Here is a 14,050-nt window from a genome sequence, read left to right on the forward strand (position 1 = left end):
ACACCTGTCTGTTGTCTTTGTGTTATCTGAAAGCCCCAGGGTAAAGCACAGAATTCAACAATGTAGAAAATGCTGTTGGGTTGGGGAAATGAGCCATGTGTGTTTTTGGCTACCAGTGTGGTGCTGAGACCTTGAGAAAGGGACAGACATTTGAGGGTCTGTGGTGGATCCATCTGCTTTCATTAGTACCTGGTGTTTTATAAGGGAAACACTGGGGTGTGATCATCATCCCTCTGAGAAAGTGAAAGCCCAGAGAATCCTGGAACACAAAAGAGTGACAGACCACATCCCCTCCCTCCCCACTGATCCCTCTCCCTCACAGAACTCCCTTTGTTTCCCCAAGGGCAGCAGAAATGATGAGATTTCTGACATCCCAGAATAGTCACCAGGGGAGATACAGGGGGAGCTGTAAAACCCTCCCAAACTCTTACCCTGCCTTTACAACTACACTGGGGGTGCAGATGCTGACAGGCCCTTCCACATTGGCAGAGGTTTCACAGGACAGAGTTGAGCATCAGCACAGGTCCCTTCCCCTGCCAATTCTGCAGAGTGGGGCTGAATTCAAGAGCCTGTGGGCAAAGGCCCTGGCCTTCATTGCACACATGGCCAGCATAAACCAGGGCTCCATGCACAGAGCTAAAGGAAGGACTGCTAGAAAAAGAAAACTGTCTGTGTGTGACAGAGGGAGGGGAGTGGTGTGTATGGGAATGGCTTTGATTTTGCTCAGACAGGTCCCCCTTTATTGTCACTGTTTTTTCTCCTGTGACAGTTCCTCATGTCCAGAGGCAGCAAATGTCCAACAGCAGCTCCCTCACCCAGTTCCTCCTCCTGGCATTCGCAGACAGGAGGGAGCTGCAGCTCCTGCACTTCTGGCTCTTCCTGGCCATCTCCCTGGCTGCCCTCCTGGCCAACGGCCTCATCCTCAGCACCGTAGCCTGTGACCACCACCTGCACACCCCCATGGGCTTCTTCCTGCTCAACCTCTCCCTCACAGACCTGGGATCCATCTGCACCACTGTCCCCAAAGCCATGCACAATTCCCTCTGGGGCACCAGAACCATTTCCTACCAGGGATGTGCTGCCCAGGTTTTTCTCCTCATATTCTTTTTTAGAACAGAGTTTTATCTCCTGACTGTCATGTGCTACGACCGCTACGTTGCCATCTGCAAACCCCTGCACTACGGGACCCTCCTGGGCAGCAGAGCTTGTGCCCACATGGCAGCAGCTGCCTGGGCCACTGGCTTTCTCAATGCTCTGCTGCACACAGCCAATACATTTTCTTTGCCCCTGTGCCAAGGCAATGCCCTGGGCCAGTTCTTCTGTGAAATCCCACACATCCTCAAGCTCTCCTGCTCACACTCAGGCTACCTCAGGGAAATTGGGCTTCTTATGGTTAGCGCCTGTTTAGTGGTTGGTTGTTTCATTTTCATTGTTTTCTCCTATGTGCAGATCTTCAGGGCTGTGCTGAGGATCCCCTCTCAACAGGGACGGCACAAAGCCTTTTCCATGTGCCTCCCTCACCTGGCCGTGGTCTCCCTGTTTGTCAGCACTGTCGTTTTTTCCTACCTGAAGCCCCCCTCCCTCTCCTCCCCCTCCCTGGACCTAGTGGCGTCAGTTCTGTACTCGGTGGTGCCTCCAGCAGTGAACCCCTTCATCTACAGCCTCAGGAATCAGCAGATCAAGGATGCCCTGAGAAAAATGATGACTGGATGCTTTTCAGGAGCAATAAAGTGCCATTTTTCTGGTGTGTAGCATTCAGAATGGGACTCTATAATGGACCAACCTTCCTGGTCAGGTTTTTCCTGGAGGTCCTCGGCTTCTTCTTGCAATAATTTCCTGTGCAATTAAATATTATTGTGCATCTGCCTTCTAATTTATTGTCTACCCATTAAATTTGATCCAGAGATGTAAAAATGATGAATTGTGCTCTCTGAGTATTTAAACAAAATAAAGGACCCTGTAGTGCCTTCTTTGTCCAAGACCCTTCTTCTCAGATGTTCCCAGAGGACAGCACACTGCAGGACAGGGTGTATTTGCAAACAGGAAGGGGACAATAATCCCAGCCCAGCAGCACTGCCAGGGAGCATCAGGGCTTGGTCTTTGCAGAGCTGCTCTCTTGCCACTTCCACACTGTCCTCCTGAGCCCCTTTCTCACCGTAAGGCCTGAGTGCTCTCTGAGCACAGTCCTGGGGGCTGGAAGCCCTTGGAGCACAGGCAGGGACAGGCCCTGGGAACTTGTGCAGCAGAGCTGGGCTCCCTTCCAGCATCTCCAGGATGCTGTGGGATCTTCTGAGGCCACTGCATGGACTGGGTCACTTCTTCTGGGACCTTGCTCCAGGGCTGCAACTCTCCTGCAGTGTCACCATGACACTGCTGCTCTCTGCTTTCCAGGTTCCATTTTCAGATCCAGTCTTCCCCTCCTGTTCCCAGGGACATCCTGGGAGTGCTTCAGAGCTGCCATCCTGGGGCAGCTCCTGCCCAGCGTGGGCAGGCACAAGGTCTCTCCAGCTGCTCCTCTCCCCTCCCCAGTGCCACTGTTTTCTGCAGCCTCCTCATCCTTGCCCAGCACAGCCCTCCTGGCACAGTTGGACACAGCCCTTGTTCTACCCCCTCCTCAGGCACCTGCCCAACCCCCTCAGCTCCAGCCTGATGGCCAGAAACCTTCAGGGCAGGGAGGCACTGGGGAAAATGCTGAGGAAACCTTTCAGCTGCACTCTGATCCAATTGGAGGGGTTGGTCTCGAGGAAGAAATCCCTTCTAATGCTCCACAACCACCAGGACAACCTGTTTTGTGTCCTGGGAACTCCTCTAGAAGTGTGGGATGTTGAAAAGGTTTTGGTGTCAGGGCTATTGAGAAGGCTGGGCAGTGTCACTGGGAGACCTCTCCCAAACCCTTGGAAAGGCCAGAGCCAGCCCAGAGCTTCCTGGGGTCTTGGCAAAGGCAGACATGGAACCAGTCTGCAAACAGGGCAGCAAGGAGGGTTGGGAGAGTTCCAGACTGCTCAGACTCAGCAGGGAAGGGGATAGGGCAAGTCCTCCTGCAGCCATTCCCAGGCATGGGAAGGACAAGGCAGGGATTGCAGAACCCCTGTGGGAGGGAATAGAAGAGGATGTTGTGTGCCCATACTGTTTCAAGGCCTTTGACATGGTCTCCTGTGGTCTCCTTATGGCCAGACTGGTGAGAGCTGGGCTGAATACATGGCAGATGTGGTGGGTGGGAAGTTGGCTGAATGACGAGTGTCAAATAAAATCCATGGTACAAAGTCCTCTTGGCAGTAACTTCCTGGTGATATCCCTCAGTGACCAGCCCTTGAACACCACTGTAGAAATTCTTTCTTATCTCTCTGTACAATGGGACAAAATGTATTTTCATTTTGTGGATGATGCCAAATTTTAGGGAGCCCTTGAGCAACCTGTCCTGGTTTAAAGACACATATTGGGGTGGGAACTCCAATAAAATGAACTCACTCCTCTTTTATTCCCCACCACTACAGGGAGACAAAATATAAGGAGGTATAATTGAGAAAATAAGAGTTTACTGACAAGAAATAGAGCAGCAAAACCAGCAATACCAACAGAACAGTTCAAAGCAACAGCAGAGAGAGAAATTGCCTCCTCTCCACCCCCCTGGCCCAACTCCCTTTTGTAAACAGATAAAACCCGGGATCAACACGTGCCTCCCTTCCCCCTTTTCCTCCTGAAAGAATAAAGAACAAAAAACAAATCCACGGGAAAGAGGGGGAAAGCAAAATGTGGGAAACTCTCTTTTCTGAGATCAGTTGTGCTGCCCAAGAACACACTGACACCAGAGGTGTCCAAGCAGGGCAGCGGGGGGGAGGCAGTGGCTCTGCTTGATTCCATGGAGTTCTGGGGAGGCACAGTGGCCCCTTGATTCCATGAGGCTCTGAGATATCTCAGGGTTCCTTTTGTTCCAAAGAGACCCCGCATGTCACAATGGTCCCTTGGTTCCATGAGGTTCCACAGTGTCCCTGCATTCCTTTGGTTCCATGAGGCCCTGCAGTGTCACGGTGCCACTTGATTCCGTGACATTACAAAGAATCAGAATGGCCCCTTGATTTAAGGCCAACTGCACATGGGGCTGCCTTAGGGGGAGTGTGGGCACCCAGAGAAGGGAGTTGTCACCCCCCTGGACTCAGCCCTGGGGTCACCACATCTGGACTGGTCTGTCTGTCTGTGAGGTTCCCCATCCTGGAGGAATGAGGAAGAACCGGAGAGGGTCTAGAGTAGATCTGACAGGATGGAGCTTTTCTCCATATTGAAAATAGAAAGAAATCTCCACAAAGAGCAACACTGATGGTTCAGACTGAAGGTGAGGAAAAAGAACTGTCAGTCAACGGGGACCCTTGTGCTGCAAGAGCTCACCCAGAGGGAGTCAGGATCAGCCCATGGCTTTGTGTTCCAGGGAACAGCCAGAGCTGGTGCAGAGCCATCAGGGAGGGTCTAGAAATGCTGCTGGGAGGGGGTGGGAAAGCAGGAGGGGTGTGTGCAGCCTGCAAGGCCAGAGCAGCAGCAGGGCCAGGGCAGGACAGCCTGCAGGAGAGATGGCCAAGGGCTCTGGCAGGGCTGCAAGGCCCAAAGGCACCCAGGCCTTTGTCCCCTTGCCTCTGGCAGCTGCCTCTGCCACTCAGGCCACCACAAGCCACTTTCCTGGCAGGTTCTGCCCTTGGGTTCTGCCTCGCCCCTCCCTCAGCAGCCTGGCAGGGGTTGCCCAGTTTTGGGCCTTTGTTGTTCCTCCCCCTCCCATCCCAGTGCCCCCCAAACAGCCCTGAGCCAGCCGGGAGGGACAGGATCTGCTGGGCCAGGGCCTGGGGCTCAGGCCTTGGCCTTTGTGCTCCACAAAACCAAGGCAGGCTTTGCTCAGCATTGCAGGGGCCTGCCCAGAGCCTTTGTCTGCCTGCACTCCTGGCCTCCAAGGAGCTGCTCCAAGGAGTCCCTGGGGAGGCTTTGGCAGTGCCTGCCCTCAGTGGGGCCCAGCAATGCTTCAAGGCACTTGGACTTTGGCTTCTGACTTCTTCAGCAGCTGCTTCAATCTTCTCTCAGTACCTCAGGATCATGGGCTGGGCTGCAAACACACCGTGGGGCTCATTAAATTCCAGAAATCCCTCAGGATCTCTTTGTTTTCATTTAATTGTCTTCAAGGCAATTTCAAAACAAGTCTTCCAAGTTTTTACTTTTTTTGCTTTAATTCAAGGATGGATATTTTGTAGTTCAAAGAAGAGGTGATAGAGGTGTTCTCCAAGTGATCTTGATGGTGAGTGTCTCCTCAGGAGATCCAGAGTGACCCTGGATGATCAACATTTCTCCTCACCCCCCAACCTCACCAGTTCTGACATGGCCCATCTTGGACTGACAGCTGATGCAACTCCAAACACACTAGGAGACTCATTAAAAGACTGAAAAACAAATTATTTTCATTCCTTTAATTGTCTTCAAGTCTTCAAGACTTCTGGAGCTAATTGGAGTTGTTTTGTAGTTTAGCTAAGGAGGATGACTTTAAAGTGAAAGACATGAAAAATATATATTTTTTGATGAAAGGGAATGATTTACACAGAGCCTTGGGATGCAAGAGGGTCAGGGCACAAACGAATTGGATCCAAAGATAAGGGGAGAAAAGACATTAGTAGCACTTAATCATTGACCAATTGAACAGTTATCAGGTGATTCAATAGCATGTGCTACAATTTTAACAGTGACTGAATTATAGATTCACAATAACAACCTTCACACCACAGTCAATTCACACCCACACCCAGGCAGAGATGTGTGGACACATCAAGAGCTGGGGGTGGAAAGGTCCCTCTCCCAAATTCTCCTTGTTGTCAGGAAACACTGCCACAAATCCCTTTGTGTTTGCCAACAGACCAGGGTCCCAGCTGGAGGAGTGTTTGTGGAGGGGGATCAGAATTGTCCTGGGCACCAGCGAGGGTCTTTGGAGTGTCACAAACTGGAGGGTTCCCGAGCTGGGAGAGGTTGCCAGAGGTGTCCCACTGAGAGGGAGGTGCTGGGGAGCTGCCAGGGCCTCCCTCAGCCCCGCTGGGTGTGGGCTCCCAAGGGGACTGGCTTTAGTGATCTGCTGAATTTCCATCCTGGTGTCAGGAATGACTGGAGTTTCCAAACTATTTGGGAATTGTATCCAAACTGTTCCATTTGGGTTAGGATTCAGTCAGGGAATGTTTCAAGGCTTTCATGGGGTGACTCATTATTCTGTGTTCCGCAGCTCTTACACCCATCCAAATCTGGCAGGATGCTCTGATAATACCTAAACAATGGTCAGAAAATGCAAACAATGCACACTCTCTGTGATGAGTTACTGCTGGTGTCAAGGTACTGTTTTTAATGCTGAATTATGCTAAACCCAAAATGTTTCATGAAACTTCAAACACACATCCTGCTTTTTCAAGCAGGATTTGACAGAGAAGCTGCTCCCTGGCCTGCAAATATGTCTGGCAGTCAAACCCTTGACAACTGTAAAAGCCCCGTCCAACTTTCCTGTGGCAGATTCTTCCACAGACTTCCTTGAAGTGTGTGGAGCTTCTTCCATGAAGCAGGGACAGCTCTTCATGGTCACTGCCCAGGGGTTAAGTGAAAGAGAGAGAACTACTCCCTGTGGTTGTGGGGTGAGTTACCTCAATCTCTGCTTCAGGATTGTTTCTTTTTGCTGGTTTTGATCCAATTGCTTTAATAGAATGACTTTGATCGACTACAATATCCTATCTTACACTATACTGCTAGGAGTTTTTTGGCTTTTATTCTGTGCAGTAAATAATTCTGATTGAGGTCTTTTGTCTGTTCACTTGTCTGGTAAATTTTCTGTTCTTTTGACATAATAAATAATTCATTTTAAAGAAATATTTCTGATTTGCCATCACTAAAACTTGCAGGACAAAGTGATTGAATCACACCTCTAGAATTCCTTCAATTGAAATGAAAATCTGAGTCTTAGATTGGATCCAGCCACCCCCAGGCTCCTCTCTGAGAAGGAATTTAGAAAGCAAGGGGGTCCTTTGTGCACCTCGTAGCTCAACGAGACGGCTTCTGCCATCAACTTTGTCTAAGCCTTCCACCCCCCAGCCCCAAGCTGTGACACATGGGCATGTCTTGTGCATGCAGTGCAAACATGGACTCCTGAGCTGGTCATTTACTGTCCCTCCTTGGAGGGAAGAACAAGCCCAATGGCCTGGGGTGAGAGGCCAGTGCTGGGAGCGGCGCTGGCTGTGCCAGGGCACTGCTGGGTGCCCCCACCCTGAGCACTCCCCCCCTTGTGCTGGTCACTGCTGGTTTCCTCTGCAGGGCGTTGTGTTGGGCACATCCTGGAGAGCAAAGTGGAAAGCAGAGGGAAGCTTTGAGGCCCTGCCCTGAGGAGATGCCCCTGCAGGATGGCAGTGCTGCTGCAGAGGTCAGCTCTGTGCCAGCAGTGCCCGTGGCTGTCCCTGCCTGCAGTCCCTGGACAGTCCTGCAGCAGGACTGGCACCGACTGCCAGAGCACTGAGGCCTCCACCAACACAGGGCTCTGCAGGACAGTGTGGAAGGGAAGGGAGAGGAGGCCAGGCAGGAGAAGGGCTGCTGCTCCCTGGCAGTGCTGCTCTGCTGGGACTCTTTTCTGACCCAACTCTGCACAGAGGCACCGACCCTGCAGCTGCAGAGAAGTCAGAGAGGAAAGATGTCAGGCAAACAAGTCAAGGCAGCGTTTTTTCTTTATTTGGTTGAAGCAGACAGTGAATACAATTCCCAATTTGTGCAGTCTCTGGGCCAGGCTAGAAAGGCAAACGCTGAATTGAAAATGGTGTATACAGATATATAAATATATATATACTTTTATATATATATATTTATATACATAAAGATTTTTTAGTGTGAACAAATTCTCAGAAAATTAACGCCCCTACCAGGAGTAAAAAATAGAAAAGTTATGGTGGACCTTTAAAGAAGTCCATAACAGAATTGGCCTTTAATGAGACAGATAACATGCAGAAGAAGGAGAGTTTATTGCTTCTGAAAAACACCCAGTTATCAGTTTCTTCAGGGCATCCTTGAGCTCCTGGTTCCTGAGGCTGTAGATGAAGGGGTTCAGTGTTGGAGGAACCACCGAGTATAGAACTGACACCACCAGATCCAGGAATGGGGAGGAGATGGAGGGGGGCTTCAGGTAGGCAAATATGCCAGTGCTGAGGAACAGGGAGAGCACGGCCAGGTGAGGGAGGCACGTGGAAAAGGCTTTGTGCCGTCCCTGCTGAGAGGGGATCCTCAGCACAGCCCTGAAGATCTGCACATAGGAGAAAACAATGAAAATGAAACAACCAAATATTAAAAAGAAACTAACCCCAAGAAGCCCAATTTCCCTGAGGTAGCCTGAGTGTGAGCAGGAGAGCTTGAGGATGTGTGGGATTTCACAGAAGAACTGGCCCAGGGCATTGCCCTGGCACAGGGGCAGGGAAAATGTATTGGCTGTGTGCAGCAGAGCATTGAGAAAGCCAGTGGCCCAGGCAGCTGCTGCCATGTGGGCACAAGCTCTGCTGCCCAGGAGGGTCCCGTAGTGCAGGGGTTTGCAGATGGCAACGTAGCGGTCGTAGCACATGATGGTGAGGAGGGAAAACTCTGCTGCAAATAAGAATATGAGGAGAAAAACCTGTGCAGCACATCCTGCATAGGAGATGGTTGTGGTGTTATGGAGGGAATTGTGCATGGCTTTGGGGACAGTGGTGCAGATGCAGCCCAGGTCTGTGAGGGAGAGGTTGAGCAGGAAGAAGCCCATGGGGGTGTGCAGGTGGTGGTCCCAGGCTACGGCGCTGAGGATGAGGCCGTTGGCCAGGAGGGCAGCCAGGGAGATGGCCAGGAAGAGCCAGAAGTGCAGGAGCTGCAGCTCCCGCCTGTCTGCAAATGCCAGGAGGAGGAACTGGGGCATGGAGCTGCTGTTGGACATTTGCTGCTTTTTAGCACAGGGTCTGTTCAAAAAAGGAAAGGACAGGGAACAGTTAAGACAGAGCTCTCCATTGCTACAAGAAATCAATGTGTAAAATGTCACTCCATTGCTACAAGAAATCAATGTGTCAAATGTCACCAAATGCACTGCCAAGGAGTCAGTTTTGCTGTGCTCCAGGGGGAAATGGAATTTTTTGGTAGAGCTCTCATACAAGGAATGTCAGATGTAACAGACCTTGAGTACAAAAGTTCCATCTCTACTGTAATGACTCAGAAGAGCTGGGGCTGCAGAGCAGAAGCTTAGTCTGTCCTTAGAATAATTGTACCTGTGTTTTCCATTTTTACCATCACACCTGGCAAAGTTCTTTTCCACTGCAGGAATCCTCATTTCTATGGCCCAGCACACAATTCCCAGCAGAGCTGCAGGGAAGGGCCCCCAGATCTGCCTGAATGCCCCCTCCCCCAGGCCTTGGGGGCACTTATCCCCCACTGCCTGCCCAGGGCTCTGCTTCCTGGAGCTGTCCCTGCCAGCAGCTGCTTCCCTGGGCCCAGGGCTGAAAAAGTGACACTGATGCTGTCTATAAGACAGTTTTGATGTCTGACACTCTCAAGTTCAATCTCCTCTAATCTAACGGAGTTCAAGTTTCAGTGTCTCCTCCTGTGCTCAGAGATTGATTTCCCTGTTGCAGTCAGCACCCAGACAACCCAGAGTATAACACTGAAAAAACTGGTTCATTCTCTTTAAGGTACCTCCTGTCTGTCTGTGCCTCTTGCAAATACCTTCTGGGAAATTTCCTGCTTTGATCTGGAGCTGTGACCAGCCCTCATCCCTGCAGCCCACTTTGGAGATCAGAAGGACTCTGCCCTGCTCTGCCCTCCCAGGAGTTGTTCCTTCCCCACAGCCCTTCTCCCCCAGCCCCGTGGCAGCTCCTTGGCCGGGCTGAGAGCTGACCCTGGCAGGCAGCAGAGTCCCTGCCCCAGCACACAGAGCCCTGGGGGCAGGACCCTGCTCTGCCCCACAGCCCTGGGCACCCCTGGCTGCACCCCCACCTTCCCACCCCACAGCCAGCCCTGCCACAGGGAACCTTCTGGCCCTGGGCCTCTGAGGGGGCAGCAGCAAGTCCTGCTCTGCAGCAGCTTCTCCTGCTGCACCCCAGCAAATCCAGCAGAGCCATCCTGACAGCTCCTGCCACTGCTGCCATTTGGCAGCTGGGAGAGGCACTTGCAGGAACTCACCTGCACTGCTCTGCAGCCACAGCCTGACCGTGGCAAAGGGCTGGCAAGGTTCCTGCCCTGAGCAGCTCTGCCCTGTCCTCCCAGCCCAGGATCCCTTGAACCTCCTGCTCCCTTCTCCTCTCTGCCCTTGCTGCCTGCAGCTCCTGCCCTGCTCTGCCATATGGCCACTTCCCCTGCACTGCAGCAACTGGGAGAGTCCTGCTGAAAGATCCTAGAAGCTGTGGGATGTGCCAGCTTTAGGAGATGCCTCCAGGAAGAGAAGTTGAACTTTCCTACAGCCAGAGAATTCTTCGTTCAATACCTGGGAAGGTTTCTGGCATAGTGAGAGCTCAGTCACCTCCCAGCCCAGGCTGCCTCTCATCTCTCTGCCTTCTCTCCTGTGCCCTGGGTGCTGCAGGCAGTGCCCTCAGCCCAGCTGGGCTGTGCAGAGGAGCTGCTCACCAGCAGAGCTGTCTCTTTGAAGCTCTTCTTGCTTGCCAGGAGCTCCCTGTGTGCCAGGAGCCCGGCCCAGCTCAGCAGCACAGCAACAGCCCCAGGCAGCCCTTGCTCTGCCCCTCTGGGCTCCCTCCAGCTGTCCCTGGGGCTCCAGGGGAACCTGCTGGCACACAGCTGAAGGAAATAATGATGTTCCTTCTCTCACCTGGGCACAGACACTTCTTTCAGCACTGTCATTTTACCAAACAGACACAGAGTTAAGTCCAAGAGTCCCCTTTTTCATGTCCCATCATTAGACAGGAAACCCAGACAGTGCCCAGGAGGGATCTCCTTCACCTGCACTGAGGGAAGGGACTCAGCTGAGTCAACAGAGGTGTCTCCTTGTGGCTCTACAGACCTGGGGCCACAAGGACACTCAGCTCCCTCCACAACCCCCCTGGGCTGGGATTCCTCCTGCCCCACTTCAGTGGGCCCAAAACAGGCCCCTGCAGGTGACTCCTTGTCCCAGCTCCCATGGCAATGAATGAAGACCAAAGCCAGGAGTGACCTGCTGGGACACAAAGCCCTGGTTCCTTCTGAGGGGCCAGAGGTGACTGAGATTCCTGCTGGGAACTGCAGGCTCCAATGGAGCAGTTCCTAGGGACAGGGCAGCAGCTGTGGGATCTTCTTGGAGGCTACTGGGACATTGCTTTGGCCAACTTCAGTGGCAGAAGGTGCTTACAGGTAGGACAGGGGAACCTGTCACTGTTCCTTCTGTCCAGGGCAGCCCCTAGAGGTGTTCAGGTGACCAAATGGAGTCAGGTGGCACAGGGAGAGAGGTCTCTCTCCTGTTCTTTAGCAGGGTATTTTCTACATGTCCTCAGAGTACAATGGCCATTGTCTCCTGGACATCCCTTCATTGCTGAACCTAATTCAGGGCAGCTGAGCCTGGATTGAACAGCCAAAGAGGGGCCTGTAGTGCCAGGGGAGGTGCCAGGGCTCTGCAGCACAAGTGCAGCAGCTGCCATGGACAGCACAGGGCCTGTGCAGGGACCCCATCCCCATTCCCAGCAGTTGTGTGACAGGCACCACCCAGGGCTTCTCAGACACATTGGGGGCCTTTGGGGCAGGGAGTGAATCCCAGCCCTGCAGGGACACAAAGGCTGTCCCTTCTCTGCCCAGCCAAGGCCGGGCCAGGCACGAGTCCAAAGCACATCAGCCCAGGCTGTCCACACTTGTTCCCTCCCTCTGCTGGCTCTGCTCTCCCCCAGCATTTCAGCAGCATGTGCTGATCTCCTCAGGGATCAGGCCTGGGATTTTCCCCCTGGGCCTGAGTCCCATCACGTCCACCCCCAAGGCCATTGTCAGCAAAGCCTCTGCACAGCCCAGCTCTCGGGGCTTTCAGAGCAGCTTTCCCCACTGCAAGTCTGTTCTTACCCCGGTGCCCCCGCTGAGGGGCTGCAGCCAGACAGGCCCCAATGCCCTGCGTGTGGGGCACAGGCAGGAGGAGCTGCAGCCCCAAGTCCCTCTTCATTCCACTTGCAGGCAATAACAGCCCAGGCCTGCTGAGACAGTTCCCAGGTTGCAGGGCTGTGATGGGTTGGGAGAGAAGGCCAAGGAGACACAGGACAGAAAGAGCAGGAGAGAGGTGTCCTCAGCGGGAAGGAGCTTCTGGGACCTGTGGAGCTGCTCTAGGGGATGCACAAATTAGGTGAACTTTTTTGGTTGAGGGTGAGAGGAGAGAGTGGTTTGGGTGACCTTGTGGAGTGAGACAAAGAGCCCATTCCAGTTGTCTTTGATAACCCTGGAATTCACTGGAAAGGCACCATGACAGGATGCAAAGAGTCCCAGAGGTTTCTGCAGAGTCTTGGTCAAGACAGCCCTTGGCACACAGGCCTTTAGAGCACAGCTGGCAGGTTGGTGGACAACAGGGAGGCTCATCTGCATCTGCTTCTCTCCAAGAGGAACCAAGAGGTTCCCTTAGAAACTAACCATAGTAATAGGAATGTATGCTGGTTGCCATGGTAACTGACTATAGCAATGGAAATGTATCCTGGTTGCCATGGTAACCAACCATAGCAATGGGAATGTATGATGGTTACCATGGTAACTGACCATGGGAACAGCAATGTATGATGGTTACCATGGTAACAGACTGTACCAAAGGGAAATATGATGGTTGCCATGGTAACTGACCGTAGCAATTTGAATGTATGATGGTTACAATGGTAAACAACCGTAGCAGTGGGAAGTATGATGGTTACCATGGTAACTGACTGTAGAAATGGGAATTTATGCTGGTTTCCATGGTAACCGACCATAGCAGTAAGAATGCATGATGGTTGCCATGGTAAGTGACTGTAGAAAGAAAAATGTGTGCTCGTTGCCATGGTAACCAACCATAGCAATGGGAGTGTATGATGGTTGCCATGGTAACCGATCATAGCAACAGCAATCTATGATGGTTGCCACAGTAACTGACCATAGCAATGGGACTGTATGATGGTTTCCATGGTAACTGACCTTTGCAGTGGGAAATATGTGATGCTTGCCATGGTAACTGACCATAGCAATAAGACTGTATGATGGTTGCCATGGTAACTGACTGTACCAGCGGGAAGTATTATGGTTCCTGTGGTAACTGACCGTAGCAATGAAAATGTATGCTGGTTGCCATGGTAACCAACCATAGCAATAAGAATGTATGATGTTTGCCATGGTAACTGACCCTAGCAACTGGAATGAATGATGGTTGCCATGGTAACAGACCAAAGCAATGGAAATGTGTGATGGTTACCATGGTAACTGACTGCAGCAAGGGGAATGTGTGATGTTTGCCATGGTAAGTGACCCTAGCAACTGGAATGAATGATGGTTACCATGGTAACCAACTATGGCAATGGGAATGTATGCTGTTTGCCATGGTATCTGACCGTAACAGTGGGAAGTATGATGGTTGCCATGGTAACTGACCATAGGAACGACAATGTATGCTGGTTACCATGGTAACGGACTGTACCAGTGGAAAGTATGTTGGTTGCCATGGTAACTGACTGTAGCAAGGGGAATGTGTGATGTTTGCTATGGTAACTGACCCTAGCAACTGGAATGAATGATGGTTGCCATGGTAACAGACCATAGCAATGGGAATGTATGCTGTTTGCCATGGTATCTGACCATAGCAGTGGGAAGTATGATGTTTGCAATGGTAACTGACTGTAGCAACGGGAATGAATGATGGTTGCCATGGTAACTGACTATAGAAAAGGCAATGTATACTGGTTGCCATGGTAACGGACTGTACCAGTGGAAAGTATGTTGGTTGCCATGGTAACTGACTGTAGCAATGGGAATGTATGGTGTTTTCTGTGGGAACTGACCGTAGCAATGGGAATGTATGTTAGTTGCCATGGGAACTGACCGTAGCAACGAGAATGTATGTTAGTTGCCATGGTAAACG

The 14,050-nt window shown here is 51.8% G+C and overlaps 1 protein-coding gene and 1 pseudogene across 1 annotated transcript; one reads left to right on the forward strand and one right to left on the reverse strand.

Moving 5' to 3' along the window:
• Positions 1 to 792: 792 nt before the first annotated feature.
• On the forward strand, positions 793 to 1,710 carry LOC113995811 (olfactory receptor 14J1-like; the record flags this gene model as incomplete). The annotated part of the gene is made up of 1 exon (XM_027736279.2): positions 793 to 1,710. A coding segment is annotated over exon 1 (918 nt), but the record flags the coding sequence as incomplete, so codon positions are not given.
• A 6,218-nt stretch (positions 1,711 to 7,928) lies between these two features.
• Positions 7,929 to 8,950, reverse strand: LOC113984046 (annotated as a pseudogene).
• Between the last annotated feature and the right edge of the window lie 5,100 nt (positions 8,951 to 14,050).

The sequence above is a fragment of the Pipra filicauda genome, unplaced genomic scaffold (genome assembly GCF_003945595.2).
Source record: "Pipra filicauda isolate LSUMZ 115617 unplaced genomic scaffold, ASM394559v2 scaffold736_size123286_pilon, whole genome shotgun sequence".
Taxonomy (NCBI): domain Eukaryota; kingdom Metazoa; phylum Chordata; class Aves; order Passeriformes; family Pipridae; genus Pipra; species Pipra filicauda.